Source organism: Brachyhypopomus gauderio, chromosome 12 (genome assembly GCF_052324685.1).
Source record: "Brachyhypopomus gauderio isolate BG-103 chromosome 12, BGAUD_0.2, whole genome shotgun sequence".
NCBI lineage: Eukaryota > Metazoa > Chordata > Actinopteri > Gymnotiformes > Hypopomidae > Brachyhypopomus > Brachyhypopomus gauderio.
Genome location: NC_135222.1, coordinates 19,173,032 through 19,189,005, shown reverse-complemented (window position 1 = coordinate 19,189,005; position 15,974 = coordinate 19,173,032). Strand labels below are relative to the sequence as shown.

Below are 15,974 nucleotides of genomic sequence, written 5' to 3'. Positions count from 1 at the left end.
CGCCGTCGCCTCTCCTGCTCTGGAAACAACAGGCAGTGGGGGGTCACCATAACAGGGGGAGCACACCATCACCTGGACAACCTGACACCCCTCATATGTAGGTGTCATACCAAGTGATCAAAGTCGACGGTGAGCACAGCTTGGAATCCACGGGCTCGGGCGGGGGGGGAAGGGGCCGACAGGGGAGAGGGCGCTGACATGAATCCTCAGGGTGGGCATAATTTAAACCTGGCGGCTGTGCTGTCCCCTCTGGGTGCCGTCCGACTGACCCAGCTCGCCTTCGGCTGTGCTGCCGTAGCCTTGGTGACTCACAGCGGCGTTCCCAGCGGTGCCCACGGCGTGTTCTGCCTGGCGTCATGGAGCGCCTGCTTCGCGCTCTCGGCAGCCATCTTCTCCCTGGACGTGACGCACCTGCGGTGGCGTCTCCCGCTTTCCTGGGAGAACCTGACGGTGACGGTGGCCGCGGTGGCCACCCTCCTCCTACTCACCGCTTCCGTCGTCTACCCCGTCTACTTCGTGCGGTCCGAATGCCCCCACAACGACTGCGAGGCCAGGAACCTTCGCATCGCCGCTGCGGTCTGCTCCTGGGTGGCGTGGGCTGCGTACGGCGCCGAGGTGTTCCGCTCGCGGGCCGCGCCCGGACGGACCGTGGCGTACATGGCCACGCCCTCCGGCCTCCTCAAGGTGGCCGAGGTTTACGTGGGATGCGCGATCTTCTTGGCCCTCTTCAGCGGGAGCGAGTTCTGGCGCCACACGGCGACCGCGTACTGCGTGGCGGCGTTCGCCGCGTGCCTCGCCGGGACGACTCTGGCCGTGGCCGTGAGCGTACGCGGGCGGCCCGTCCTCCCGTGCCACGCCCCCGCACGCTTCGCGCCGCTGAGCGCGTTTGCTGCCGTGCTGCTGTACCTGAGCGCCTCCGTGACGTGGTCCGTGTTCAGCTTCGACAGGAAGTACGGCTCGCCGCTCCGCCCGCAGGGCTGCCCCCGTGGCAAGTGCGCCTGGGACGGCCAGCTCGCCGTCGCCGTGCTCAGCTTCATCAACTTGGCTCTGTACATCGCAGACCTCTGTTATTCCCAGAGAACGCACCACGGAACGCAGCAGCCACGCGTGTAGCTTCACGCCTCCGCCCACCAAATACTCCCACGCAAGACAAAGACCACTGGACGTTTGATTGTGTGCCCAGTATTTCAACCATTTCTGTTCGATACACAGATCTGCGTCCCTTTCATCGTGACCCAGGCTCCAGTACCAGCCAAACCAGGAACATGAACCACGTACTTTCTCAGGTTCTTAACACCGATCGCCTGTTGTGATCTGCCTTTCAACTCTCAGTATGGCCACCTCAGTTCTACACAGGGCTATAGGTCCACCACCATCCCCCAGACCTTAGCGCCTTGCCCCAGGCGGGATGGGGGAGATGGGGGAGGGGGTTTGCACCCCCACTCAGCCAGCTGGCCAGCGCCTGTCCCAGTCAGCATATTCCCCTTTCCTGGAGGACACAGCCGCCGATCCAGCCAGCTCAGCAACATACCATTAGGGTCGGCAGATTTCTCACTCAACTCTTCATTTTCTATCTCTCTTTCTCTCTCTCTCTCTTTTTCTCTCTCTCTCTCTCTCGCTCTGATATTGCTTATCATTGTATCTGCTGCTGCTCCTGCATCCTTTTGTCATCCACACATGGCTATTAGTTATCCTGGCTTATCTGTTCTTCGTTTCAGTCCTCCTGCATTCACCTCTCTCTCTTCCCTCATCCCTCGCTCCCCTCCCTGTTGGCTGACTGAACATGTAGACCACCGTAAAGGAGCGCGAAGGGCAATCACACACACAGGCTAGACCCGAGGTTGCCATGGAGATATAAAGGCTGTTTATGTTTTAGTGCATTATGCTTTTTTTGTGGGCTGCTGAACATTTCTCTGCTTGTGTCGTCTCTTACAAAGAACATCGCCATGATGGGGTTTTTATACGCTGGGAAATGGAAGTTGCTGGTATTGGTGTTTTAATAAAGAGCAACAGAGACTCCCAAGTGTTTCTCATTTAGCCGTTATGAGGGGCTCTGCTAATGGAACTTTTCCTAGTGTCTGATAAAGCAACAATGGTCATAATTACAGAATAAGCACGTGCTTTCTGTGTGTGTGTGTGTGTGTGTGTGTGTGTGTGTGGCCACCCGTCCGATAGCACATCCCCTTCAAAAGGTGCTTACTGATAACACAAGCTGGGGATAAGACTGCTGACTCGCTGATGTAGATAATCGCTCTCTCTCTTTTTTTCTCAGGCTGTCGTTGCTTTTTCTGCTTCGCTTTGCTTTCTTTCCTCTCCCTCTTCCTCTCTCTCTCTCTCTCTCTTTCCTTCCTTCTTCCTCCCTCTCTTCTGAATCCCCTGTCCCCCTGTTAAGGGAGGCTGTAATAGACAGATGGAGGAGAGACAGAGATTGGAAGTAGAGGGGGATCTGTGTGTGTGTGTGTGTGTGTGTGTGTGTGTGTGTGTGTGTGTGTGTGTGTGTGTGTGTGTGTGTGTGTGATTGTGTGTGTGTGTGTGTGTGTGTGTGTGTGTGTGTGTGTGTGTGTGTGTGTGTGTGTGTGTGTGTGTGTGTGTGTGTGATTGTGTGTGTGTGTGTGTGTGTGTGTGTGAGGCCCCCCCTTAGGTGACAGTCCACACAGATCAGCTCAATCCTTCATCGCTGAGCCAGCGTGGGCCACAATGCCTTGCCGATTTCCCATCACCCCGCAGGGCTGCTTAGGGGCTGTGACATCTCTGCATCATCCGTTTGGCTCCGACACCGACAGTCTGGCAGGCCTCTCCTGTGTGTGTGTGTGTGTGTGTGTGTGTGTGTGTGTGTGTGTGTGTGTGTGTGTTTGGGTGTGTGTGTGTGTGTGTGTTTGGGTGGTGCGTGCGTGTGTGGTGCGTGCGCATGTGTGTGTACATACAGCTCAGGAGCTACTAACAGGAAGCCCATGGGGCCTTTCACTCTCTTTCAGAATCAGTGGAGTGGAATGCCAGCGGGGTCTTCCTCGCGGTATCCGCGGCCACTGTGCGCGAGCGTGCGCGCTCGTGTTCTGCTCCGTGCCCACATCTCCGCGGTGGGGGAGATCAGGCGCGACAGCTGTCTGTCAGCGGCCAGAAAACTTCGCCGCTACAGGCTTCTGGGCAGGGGCCCGAATCGTAGCCCCTGTCACTGCGTATCAGTCGTGGACACAAGTGTTGGTCAGAAGGTTGTGGGTGGAGGGTGACCAAATCTCGGTCTTTATAGGATAAATTTTCAGCACAGCATTAAGCTACAACACAGCGGGAGTCATCAAGATGAATACATCAATATTAATTAAAAGTAATTAGACGTCTTTAATAAATTAGAAACGTTGTTTATCGTAAACTGTGCAAATGGGAGCAGACTTTTAATGACGAACCCATGGAGCGCATCTAAAAACGAGTTAATTTGTATTCATCGCGTGTTGTTCAGGCGTAGCCGAGCGCGCCACGACTGCTGGTTTGGCGCGAGGTTCAGCAGCGTTCCTCGATCCGCTGTTTCATTACCGAGAAAGGTGGGACTTCAAAGAGACCCTCGCATCCAGAAATACGCACACCTGAGGAATGGCGAGTGCCCTGTGAATGCCACATGCTTCACGGCGCTCGTGCCCCAGCAGACCCTTTGTATTGTAGTTTTAATCCGGTGGCCGCCGTGGTAATTTCGGCGCTCGTGGCGAGATACGAACTGAATACAGAAATTCAGTGGAACACCTTGCGTGGGTCTCTCTCTCTCTCTCTCTCTCTCTCACACACACACACATACACTCTCTCTTTCTCTCTCTCTCTCTCTCTCTCTCTCTCTCACACACACACACACACTCTCTCTCCCTGTCTTTGTTTGAGCGAAATGAGTCCCTTAAGAAAAACTGTCAGTCTATGGATTTAGCTTTGCGCATCTCTCGACATGCCAACACCGCCTAATCACAGTGACATAAATCGTCGTCCACGCTTCGCCCGGATTCCCTTGTAGACTGAACTGATTCATATATTTCCGTATTTTAATAAATCTGAGGGGATTTGGGGGTGAAAGCGAATGAGTGTTGGCACGCTCCGGCAGGCACAGAGAGGCATATTGTGCCCACGCGAGGAGGATTTAATTGAGTTATTCAAAAAATCCAATCGGGTCTCTCATGGCAAAGTCGGCTTTACCTAACTTTATGTCAAGTTTAGATCAGCAAGTAGACTCCGTCTTATTTTAAGTTGCTTTTCATAAAATAAATCAATAATAGATAAATAAACAAACAAATAACGGTAGGCTAAAAGAAAGTATTTAAGTAGGTCTTATTATAGCTACACTTTTACACTTTTCATACACAACCTTTTTCGCTAAAAAAAAAACTTAAAATGAAACGTAAGCATTTAAAGGTAGGCCTACCTTTAAATGCTTACCTACCTGAAATTTTGAGAGTACGATGGTCATTAATGACGACGCAGACTGGAGGGTGCGTGCATCTTTCTGTTCAAGTGCCACGCGACCCCATTAGGATTCCATGTCCCCAGCTACCTGTAATATAAGGAAACAGTTTGGTCTATCGTTCTGTAATCATACGGTCTGTACGATTGACTGAGTGATTAATTGAGTGGAATTTGTCATAATTTCAGACGTTCCCTTACCGCCCTAGTCTTGTTATGACTGCGTAACCTGATATCATGCATATGCCTACTGGAATGTGGCTCTTGCTTCATCTAATGTTGTCCAGCTGACGGCGTAAGACAGCTGCTGTGTTGAGCGTCTTGTCTACAGTTGTGATCAAATTTATTCAACCCCCACTGAAATAAAGTGTTTTGGCCAGTTTGACATTGATTTTGATCATTTCAGTCATCTTATTTACAATTATATCAAAGAGGCACTTATAAATTAGACAAACATAACATAATATTTATGATGGAATAACCACAAATGTCTTTACTGTGCTCACATCATTATCAGTTTTATTCAACCCCCTAGTGACATTATTTTTTAGTACTTAGTACAACATCCTTTTCCAGTTATGACAGCTTTCAAGCGTGAAGCATAGCTTGACACAAGTGTCTTGCAGCGACCTATGGGTATCTTAGCCCATTCTTCATGGGCAAACGCCTCCAGTTCAGTCACATTCTTAGGCTTGCGCACTGCAACTGCCTTCTTTAGGTCCCACCAGAGGTTCTCAATTGGATTTAAGTCTGGTGATTGCGATGGCCACTCTAGAATGTTCCAGCCTTTCATGTTCAACCATGCTCTAGTGGACTTGGATGTGTGCTTCGGATCATTGTCCTGTTGGAAGGTCCAACGTCTCCCAAGCCGCAGGTTTGTGACTGACTCCATCACATTTTCCTCCAAGATCTCCTGGTACTGAAGGGACTTCATGGTACCCTGCACACGTTGAAGCTTTTCTGTACCATTAGAAGCAAAACAGCCCCAAAGCATAATTGACCCCCCGCCATGCTTCACAGTAGGCAAGGTGTTCTTTTGTTCATAAGCCTGGTTCTTCCTTCTCCAAACATAGCGCTGGTCCATTGTCCCAAACAGTTCTAATTTAGTTTCATCTGACCACAGTACACTGTCCCAAAACCTTTGTGGCTTGTCCACATGACTTTTGGCATACTGCAGTCGACTTTTCTTGTTCTTTGGAGTCAGCAAGGGGGTGCGTCTGGGCGTTCTGGCATGGAGGTCTTCGTTATGCAGTGCGCGCCTTATTGTCTGAGCTGAAACTTCAGTGCCCACATCTGACAGGTCTTTTTTCAGTTCCTTAGCAGTCACGCGGGGATTTTTCTCCACATTACGCTTCAGGTAGCGCACAGCAGTCGCGGTCAGGATCTTCTTTCTGCCACGACCAGGTAACGTTTCCACTGTGCCCTTTAACTTGAACTTGCGAATGATACTTCCGATAGTGTCTCTTGGAATATTTAACAACTTCGCAATCTTTTTATATCCATTGCCATTCTTGTGAAGAGCAATAACCTCTTCTCTTGTCTTCTGGGACCATTCTCTTGCCTTCACCATGCTTGGAAACACACCAGTAGATGTCTAGAAGGAGCTGAGTATCACAGTCCTTTTAAATCTGCCTAATTGGTGCTTATCATGCTTGATTGCTGCTCGTTGACATCCACAGATGTTTTCAATACCTGATGGAAAACACTGGAATGAACCTCTGTTCTTAGGAGTGGTAGTCGTAAAGGGGTTGAATAATTGTGTCAATGAAGAAATCACAAAAAGGCCATTTAATACTTTATGACAAAAAAAATTGATGCTATCTTAGTTGCATTTAGTTCTTTAACAAGTCCTTGTAAGATTTCATTATGAACACAATTACAAATGTGCACTGAATTCCATAAAACCCTTCGCAGCATTGGGGGTTGAATAAATTTGATCACAACTGTACACCGCGCTAAAGCATGAACGCTATTCCGCCACCAACATTCCTTGCACCGCTTGTCTCTGTCTTCCCCTGTCGGTGTCTTTCCCAGTGTCGCTTGGTATATCACATGTATCATACGATAAAACAACCTGTTCCAGCAGTGTGAATCATGTGCTGTTGGTCGTTTATGCTTTACTAACAATTAATGTATTTTTCACTGGTCTCCGCATCATAATCCTTAATTAAGGCTGATCTGTGTTTGCTGGCCTTTCAGCTGAAATGGACATTTTGATGTTTGAGGCATAAAAACCGAAGCAGTGAAAACACGCGGGAAACTGGAGACAGGAATCGTTTGGGCTCCCGAATAATCCAATTTAAATCGTCTGCAGATTGTCAGACGCGGGGTGTGTCCTGATCCCTCTTGAAACCCCATGTAAGCAAGTCTTCCTCCTTCGACACTCCTGAGAGCTTAGACGATGATGACCAGTAGTACCCCTGTGTGGCATGACCTGAAAACATATGATGTTCAAAGACGTGCTTTGCACTTCAGTGTATTGTTGTAGTTGCACAACTGTATACTATTTAAATAATAACGTTTTACTAAAACCATAAGGTAGAATTTTGTAAAACAAAAAAATTATTCGACACGGACATATAGGCTATATGAAACTGGTCACCTTTGGACAGGTAATTAAAACACGTCAATTATTTTGTCCACAGTTGTGCGTTTTTACTTACATCAGAGCCTTTCTCAGCGCGATCTTTCGAAAGGGTCACTCGAAATTAAAGGATAATATGGTAATGGTAACTTTCCCAGTGCTGGCTCTAAGCATCAGTTTATGTCCCTGATTTAGCTGCCCTGCTCTGTATTAATTAGATGATCGTCTGCCGAAGGGGCAGAGGAAATACTAAACTGTCCAATAAAACGTTACTCCAGGACCAGGGTTGGAAAACACAGTATTCAACAATATTGGAAATAGAGAGAAATCACACCTTGACAGAACGCCGATATTGGAGCCAAAATAAATATGTTATTATACTTAGCTATAAGACACGATTGATTAACACAACACGCAACAACTTTTTGTTTCTCAATTTCAACATCTTGACACACGTTTCAATTAATACATCCATTCAAGTGAAGCGACACTGAATCAGAGCCCAAACTGCAGAACCTTCTTAAAACTCTAGAGAAGCTGTCTGTCACCTCCGTGGCCAGTATCACACTCTGAGAAGATTCTGCTCCAATATTACCACTTGCAAAAAATGATGCAATTCACCTACAAGCTGAGAGCAAGCACTGAGAACCCAAAATAGTCAGGAGATGCAGTGTAAGTGAACCATCCATGGTAGCAAGCTTCACTGAAATTACTAAGGGCATAAAACGCGGATTCACAATCACTGCATCTTGGCAGACCTCAGCTCTCTGTGTATGCATGCGTGTTTGTGAATTCTCATATATATATTGCATATAGGCAATGTCTGGCAATAAGTAATCTCTGTCTTAACATAAAATTCACGGGAGTAACATATGTTAAACCATTTCTGTTTAATTGTGTGTCCATTGTTCAATAATTCTTTCAAGTTGTATATTTACTCGCGTCTGTTAAATAACCCCAAAAAGTTGCTAATAAAAGAACTATTTTAGCAGCACAAGAGCGCGACCTGCATCTGATATTCATGTCTGAATCCTAGTTATGCCACTAAAGAAAAACTAAAAGCAACATTTGCTAATAAAAGGAAGCACGAGGTGTCAAGGTCCTTTTGAGCCTTGTCTTCTCTCGCGTGGACACCAAACGGTGTTTGTTGTTTGAAAGTTGCGTCGGAATTCGCCTCAGTGAATTCCCCATTCGCCTCAGTGCAACGGAAATTTTTCGTTTATATTGGAGTTTTAGGAACTATGACTTTACTGTCACTCGGGATAAAAAATCTATTTTATTTATTTATTGATAACACTACCTCCAGGCAACGACGTCCCGTCGTGGATCAATAATATGGGAGCCAATACATGGCCACGCATGGTTCCCATAAATAGGTTTATTTTGTGAGCTAATCATTAAGAGCTATAGAGCAGTAATCTAATATAGAGTTTCTACTGTGTCCTTCAACTTTTCTCGAGCTACAACTAACAGTGTCTGTTATAGACTAGCCTGGAGCAGTTTCCGTTTCTGGTGACGTCTCGCAGGGGCTGCGTTTCTATAAACACAGCCTAGTTTCATACGTGCGTGGCTTTGGACTTGACCTATATTCCTGCTATACTGCCATTCCATGTTTACTAAAGAAAATGATGCAACGGCGTCGCTATCTTACAAATCCAACCTCCAAGACTGGAGCAGACTCCACACGCGTGCGCTGATTCGCCGAAAGGGGTCCGAATCTCTTCGGCCATTGGCGGAGCCGTCCGTCACTCAAAGCGTCTCCTCGGAACACGTGGGGAGGAGCAGGAGGAAGCCACGTTGACACAAAAGTGGTGTGTTTTTAACCTTAACACCGGGTTCAGGTACAGTCGCAGCGTTTGGTTAAGGGTTTAGCCGTAAAGGTGAGTGATCGAGGTTGCCGCGAATGTGTCTGATTTACAGGAAACGGTTATTACCGATTTCATTTATGATGTTACAATGTGCGCCGCATACGAACAGGAAACTTCATTGTCCCCGTCGCCTCTGTTATTTTGCTGGTAGGGTTGTATTTACACCCGACTAATCCCATGTTCGCGTTCAAGATCACAAATGGCTTGCTTGATACTTTTTGTTCAGCACTAGATTAGATTATTTGACGAAAACATGTGCCGAGGCCCAGCATGTACCTATATTATGGGCTAATTCCTCCCTGTTATGTCTGACGTGTAAACAAAATGTAGTCCTGTTACATTTGCCTGATGAAGAGCATGACTGATTCATTCTTCTGATTCATAGGTCTGCTAGGATAAACAGCATGAGTGTGGGGTTCATCGGAGCGGGCCAGTTGGCACACGCCTTGGTGAAGGGTTTCACCGCAGCGGGTAAGACCCCGGCCGAGGCCATGTGACCTCAACGGTGTTTTACACACTACCCACAAGAACCTTATTCACTTGTTTATTCCTGACTTTAACATGTCAATGACGAATGGGTGGGGATAACGTAGATTGCATGGTTCAAGCCTCTTCAGCGTGTTTATAGACTGCTTGTAAAGTTTGCTTGGAGTGTCGTGATCAGTGGTTCTTGCGTCCGCTGGCTATGCCTTGTGTGTCTGCCGGGCCTCTGTCTCACCTGTCCTTGGCTTCACATATCCCCTGTGTCTTCAGGTGTGATTGCAGCTCACAGGGTCACTGCCAGTTCCCCCGATACAGATCTGCCTACAGTGACCGGACTCAGGGTCAGTATGTCAAACCCCAGCAGGTGTGTGTGTACGTGTACGCGCACGCGTCCATGTAACCTGCCTGGCAACCCTTGAGTGTTTTGGTTTAATATGTTCTAGAAAATGGGAGTGAACTTCACAACCAGCAACAAAGAAACCACCCACAAGAGTGACGTGCTTTTCTTGGCCGTTAAGCCCCACATCATCCCCTTTGTCCTGGATGAAATCGGGCCAGACATCGAAGACAGGCACCTCATCGTGTCATGTGCTGCTGGTGTTACCATCAGTTCTATTGAGAAGGTGTGGGACCAACACAGCACTCCCGGTGTTAAAGCTAACATCGGCCCATTGATCTCACCATCCTAAATTGGGGCACCTGTCCATCTTTTAAAGCCTCTGTTTGTAAATACTTTGACAATACATTGACTTATGCTCTCTTCTAGTAAACACTGCTATTTCAGAGCCTGTCATGGCGCTGTTTGACTAGTACCTGGTTGGTGTGTGTTTGGATATAATTGGCCCTGGTGTTTTCTTAGAATTCTCTTGCTTAAACATGCATATTGTATTTATTCTGTTTCCGCCGCTCCACTACATACACTAGTCCTTAACTATGTGCATTCTTCTCTTTTATAAACCCACTACAGTTCTTGTATTCCACATTCCTTTTCACAACGTTCCCTACAACAAAGACCTCGCTTGGATTGTTTGATTTCTTCAATTATGGATCCTAGTTACTGAAAAGCATCATGAATGTAACGAGGCTTTGCTTGTTTTATTTTGGCTCTGGTTTTTTTTGGGGGGGAGGGGAGGTTCTCTCACTGAATCAGTTTTCTGAACCTGATGCTTCTATTTCTCCTCTGTGTCCTACTCTCTCTTACTGCATCCATCTTTTCTGTCTCTCCCTCTGTCTCCTTCTCCTCTCTCTCTCTCTCTCTCTCTCTCTCTCTCTCTCTCTCTCTCTCTCTCTCTCTCTCTCTCTCTCTCTCTCTCTCTCTCTCTCTCGCGCTTCTTTCTCGCATGCCACCTGCAGAAGCTGCTCCAGCATCGCACCGCCCCCAAGGTGATCCGCTGCATGACCAACACTCCGGTTGTGGTGCGGGAGGGTGCCACCGTCTACGCCACCGGTACCCACGCCGAGGTGGAGGACGGGCGGCTGCTGGAGCAGCTGATGGCGAGCGTGGGCTTCTGCACCGAGGTGGAGGAGGATCTGATCGACGCCGTCACGGGCCTCAGTGGCAGCGGACCCGCTTATGTGAGTGTGTGAGTCAGGCCGGCGGATCGGGGGAGGGGCCTGCGGTTCCGAACCAGGCCCGGCACGAAGCGGGCTCCGACACTCTGTGCTTGGCACGTGGCAGAGATTGTGATCTGTGGCGAAGGGGATTACAGTGTGCCTTGTTTTTCGACTGGGTCTAGTCTGCGGTGTCGCTGGTGATCATTTGAGGCAGTTTTCCAGATACTCCAGAAGCCTACTGTTCAACTACTGTTCAACTACTGTTCAACTGCTAAGTGATTTTTCAATCCTGTGCTTCATTTGTGACGATACACAGAAGGACCTTTGTATCGACTTTATAAAGAAAAGGACAATATAGAACAACGTTATTCATATAGTAGTAAGATTGGCCAGTTGGACCAGTGTTAGGACAGAAAGACCAGTGTTGGGGGACAGTAAGACCAGTGTTAAGACAGTACGTCAACAGTTCTGACAGACCTTTCCGTCAGCAAGCCACTTATTGGCTGGGTTTGTGTGTGTTCAGGCTTTCACGGCTCTCGATGCTCTTGCTGACGGCGGGGTGAAGATGGGCCTGCCAAGGAGACTGGCCGTGCGGCTCGGAGCACAGGCCCTTCTGGTCTGTAAGAGCACAAACACATATTGACTCTGACATGTCCCAAAAAAAAGCACTCCATTTAGCACATGAAAGCTACTATCCTTATGTCAAATCCTGAAGAACATCTAAACAGAGCATGAATAGATTTTAAGATTTTAAAGTTTTATAATTATGTAGTGACCATGACTTTATGTAATGGTAGGCAGACATGCACACACACAATTTTTCTGTTTTTTTTTTTTTTGAGTGAATTTTGTGTTTGACTGGCGTGTCCTGTGGTGTGTCCCACCTGAAGGGCGCTGCTAAAATGCTGCTGGATTCAGAACAGCACCCGGGCCAACTGAAGGACAATGTGTGCTCACCAGGGGGCGCCACCATCCACGCCCTGCACTTCCTGGAAAGTGGCGGCTTCCGGAGTCTTCTCATCAACGCTGTGGAGGCTTCATGTATCAGGACCAGGTACACACACACACACACACACACACACATTATATATATATATATTTTTTAAATATGCCTTTATTTCTCTTGTCTGATTACATGGACCGATGCTTCAAAGATGACCTTCATCTGCAGCATGCATGTATTTTAACAAGCTCTCCTGATTTCTGTCTGCAGGGAATTGCAGTTTCTTGCTGACCAGGAGAAGATTTCTCCAGCTGCCATTAAGAAGACCACACTGGACAAGGTGATGCAGCAGCCGGGTGTCTCAGACACGTCAGTGGGCACCAAGAGCAGAGTGAACCTCTTCAACAACATGAGTGGAATAAAAAAACCCTGAGGAAATTTCAGCTCAAACACACACACACACACACACACACACACAAATTTCATTATGTGCTTTTTCAGGCACATATTAATACTATCCAGTCATTCCTGCCAATGGAGACGATATCAACCCAGACAAACACACACACGGTTTCAGACTGAGATGAACAGAAGTGCATTTCCATGGTGTCTGTCACCTCGTACCTCCCTGTAGCCGCCACTCCTTCGAGAGCTGCGTGAAGAGCTACAGGCGCCAGATGCTACATGTGACGTTAGGGCTGTTGGGGGGTTTTGTTTGTTTGTTTGCGTCATGTCTTTAAAAAAGGTCAACCACAAACACCGTGGATCCAGTGGATATCATTTATTCTTATCCGTATTGGATTAAAAAAAAGAAAATTGGTTGAGTTCATGTCTATAATGTTCAGGCCCAAACAACACTGCATGTACTTTAAACCTTTATTTCTTAGTGCTCTGCTTTATCACATGGTCATTATATATTTATTAGTACTGCGTGGTTATTGGCTGTAGTGCTTTGCTGTATCTACCCTATTGGGTCCAAGAGTTGCAAAGAATTTCTAAAAATTCACAGAGATTTCCTCATCTGTTGAACCGGTGAAGGCACACAAAAAAGTGCCTCCATTTAAGGTCTTTTTTTTTTGGAAGCCTTTTGCTATCTCTGTTTCTGTGCAGAAGCCCTTTACCACAGGATATGAAATGAAGTTGCTATCTTGAATATACTTGATATGTAGCTCAATTTCAAGCTTTTATAATAAATAAGTTCAGTTTATATAGCACCATTCTCATATCCACATTCACTTTACAGAAGCATTATAAAGAAGTTTCTTTATAAGTTTTGACAATTTAAATTATAAAAATGATTGACGAAAGCTCATGTTTTATCTGTTTTAAGAAGTTAGAGTATTTTGTCATGAGAATAAATGGTTCACTTCCTGGTTCAGTCTCCCATGAATATTTGTTTCAGTACCATTAAAACTCTATTAAAGGTACAATCACGAAAGAAGAAATATTTTGTATTTGACATTTTGTGTTGACAATGGTATAACTAAATCACTTCAGAGAGCTTCTGTTAAGGAAAAGGTCCTTTTAAATTTTTGTTCCTGGTGTATAATTATAGTAAGAATATGAATTATAAATGTCTCCGTAATTGAATTAACTAGAGACCTTTTCCTCTACTCCGTTAGTCAGCCTTGGAAGACAAGCAGCTTTAAGAGCCTTTAATTACCTGTGGGCTATGTCATTTGTGGATGTGCTGCACAGGTTTCAATAGCTACGAACTGTGACATGCAAATGTATTTCAGTGTTAACCACCAGCTCCAATCCTGCATTTGAACCTTCATAGATCTTGTTCCACTTCAGATCTAGTCACATAAATGTCACGTCTTACATGGACCATTAAGATAGAGTAACATGTTTGGTACGTATTTGCCTGTGATAAGGTAGGGGGATTGAATGGCCACTGAGTGGGTAATCCTTGAAGGGTTTCAAGGGCTTTTGCCGGCCTTCGGTCTTACCTTCATTATGTGATATGCTTTCTGCTACCATAAGCAATCCCATCTTCAAATAAGATAAGTCAGTGATGGACGCCACACACTACCGCACTTTGAATATCAAGGACGGGTTTTTTTTTTTTTGTTTTCGTAACTTCCCGTTCCTGTCATTCCAGCACAGGCGGGTTTTCTTTCCAGCAGTCTGTGATCCAGAACTGAGCATGCTCCTTTAAGGCTCTTTTTAGTACTGGGCCGCTCTGTTCTTCTGACATGAAGGTGTACATTTCAGGTTCTGCACGTGTGGAAGCGTGCAGCGCTCTCCCTCACGCATGTGCCTTAATTCTAGAACAGGGCTCTGCCTTTTGGCCGTCTGTTATCACAACTGGAGGGGGTCATCGGTAGTCCGGCACAGTGATCTGCGTTCATCTGCTCGGACGTCTGCTGTTGGTGGTCTTGCTGGCACTCCCTTTCTTCTCGGTGACTTGTCAAGCAGTTGTCTTTGACTCTTTTATTATGATCTGTTTACTCTGATGGTCATTATGTTGTCAGACACCAAGAACATGGTACAAAAGCAAAGCTTATTAACACCAGCTATTCACTGCTTAATGCAAAACAACTGGAAATCCAATTATGCAAATAACTTTTGAGACCTTATAATAAGGTCAAAACATATAAAACGTGCTGTAATTTCTAAGTGGCTCTTCCAGAGTGAGTAAGAATACTGTACTTTTATAGCTGATAATGTGTGCTTGACATATTGTGTCATTTTAAACAGACCTTAATCAGCAGAAAGCCTTGCCGGCTAAGCCCTTGTGAAACAGCTATTGCAGGACAAACAGTTCACATGCATAGAGAGCAAACATTGTGCAAGTCAGCTCTGAGTCTTGTGAACTTCCTTGTTGCATATTTACTGTAAAATGCAAACTCACCAAAGTGCATAATTGCAATTCATTCCTTCATTTGAGACTTTTGCACTAGAATTTCAATAATTTTAACACCTTCCTTTTAAAATCATATCGCTGTTAGCCTTTCAGTGATGAGACCGTATTGTCAGATTAAAACCACGTCTTCATTTTACTTTTCAGATGTATGTAGCACATTACCTCTGCAAATGCAGTGAGAGCTTGTGTTCACTGTCTGTGTGTGGGTACAGCCTGAAATTCTCCTGTGATAAGGAGGGTATGCTCCCAACACCACTGGTATTACATGAGACTGCCAGAGGCTCTGACTATTTATAGAGCAGAATTTTGTATGGATTTTTCCCCTCTCACCAGCTGACACAAAGACGAGCCATGATTGGTCACCTGGAGAGACAAGCGCCTGTTTTAGAACCCTGCTGTCAGCGTCATTTGCAATGGGACACCTTGAAGACGCCCTCCGTGTCAAAGTTCAAGCTAAGGAAGTCACTCTATGATGCAAGTGGAAGTGAATGGTGGACTGTCAAAGTTTGTGTTAAACATCAGGGAACTGCGCCATCGTTATAGCAACAGTAGCAAAGTTTTTCAGCGTATGCGGAAGCGTAGTATTTCAACCCAAGCAATACAAGGTCACGGGACCCATGATAAATATACTGAATCCAATTCGTTCCCAAACAATTCTGCACTTAAATTGCAGGCAAAGGTGCCATGCAGATTAGCCCTCCTCATTATGGAAGAGACTAATAATGAGAAACCAGGCGATGCGTCCGTCTCTTTTTTTCTCGGGGGAGGGGGGGAATATTTTCACATCGCTCTGGCTCGCCGAATGACAAGTAGCGGCAGGATTAGTTCCAGTGTCACTGGGCGATTAGGAATACCGGGCCTGCGCGGCGCCTTCCGAAGGCCACTGTTTATTTGTGCGCGCACGGCGGGAAGTGGGGCGGGCACTAAAGTGTTTGGCTAATCCCTTTTTTATTCCAGAGGTTACACCTCGCCTGCCACCGCTCTCAAACACTGATAACTCCTCTCCCCAAACACCTCCTATTTTAACGCCATTTTCCATTTTTGCTCAAAATGTGCTGGATTTGGCATTCTACATCACGTTGTCTCATTAAAAAACGTAATTGCCAGGTTTTTGGAATTAGTATTAGTCATTCTTCATGGGAATTTTGTGACCTCTGGCCAGAGGGGTTATTGACTGAAGGAGGAAGGCTTGTTCGCGGGACCACCTGAGCCCCCGCTGGGTGCTTAACTGCCCTCTTC

At 46.4% G+C, this 15,974-nt stretch overlaps 2 protein-coding genes across 4 annotated transcripts; both read left to right on the top strand.

Moving 5' to 3' along the window:
• The first annotated feature begins 188 nt into the window (after window positions 1–188).
• On the top strand, window positions 189–2,438 carry LOC143528466 (myeloid-associated differentiation marker-like protein 2). Its single transcript, XM_077024164.1, has one exon. The coding sequence runs from the start codon at window positions 199–201 to the stop codon at window positions 1,111–1,113; it is 915 nt and encodes a 304-aa protein (XP_076880279.1). The 5' UTR covers window positions 189–198; the 3' UTR covers window positions 1,114–2,438.
• A 6,204-nt stretch (window positions 2,439–8,642) lies between these two features.
• pycr1b (pyrroline-5-carboxylate reductase 1b) lies at window positions 8,643–13,240 on the top strand. 3 transcript variants are annotated; one of them, XM_077023549.1, is made up of 8 exons: window positions 8,643–8,898; window positions 9,272–9,357; window positions 9,640–9,710; window positions 9,813–9,992; window positions 10,858–10,944; window positions 11,447–11,539; window positions 11,814–11,977; window positions 12,137–13,240. In XM_077023549.1, the coding sequence occupies exons 2-8, from the start codon at window positions 9,291–9,293 to the stop codon at window positions 12,297–12,299; spliced, it is 825 nt and encodes a 274-aa protein (XP_076879664.1). In that variant the 5' UTR covers window positions 8,643–8,898; window positions 9,272–9,290; the 3' UTR covers window positions 12,300–13,240. The 3 variants fall into 3 exon arrangements, with proteins under 3 accessions (XP_076879664.1, XP_076879663.1, XP_076879662.1); XM_077023548.1 differs by having other exon boundaries at window positions 8,647–8,829; window positions 10,723–10,944; XM_077023547.1 differs by having other exon boundaries at window positions 8,652–8,898; window positions 10,723–10,944.
• Window positions 13,241–15,974: the final 2,734 nt, after the last annotated feature.

Excerpts from the sequence above, each read along its gene's own strand:
- LOC143528466 (XM_077024164.1), top strand. The coding sequence starts at position 199 with ATGAATCCTCAGGGTGGGCATAATTTAAACCTGGCGGCTGTGCTGTCC.
- pycr1b (XM_077023548.1), top strand. The coding sequence starts at position 9,291 with ATGAGTGTGGGGTTCATCGGAGCGGGCCAGTTGGCACACGCCTTGGTG. Across the intron at positions 9,358-9,639 it reads GAAGGGTTTCACCGCAGCGG|GTGTGATTGCAGCTCACAGG; the intron begins GTAAGACCCCGG and ends CTGTGTCTTCAG. Across the intron at positions 9,711-9,812 it reads CTACAGTGACCGGACTCAGG|AAAATGGGAGTGAACTTCAC; the intron begins GTCAGTATGTCA and ends AATATGTTCTAG.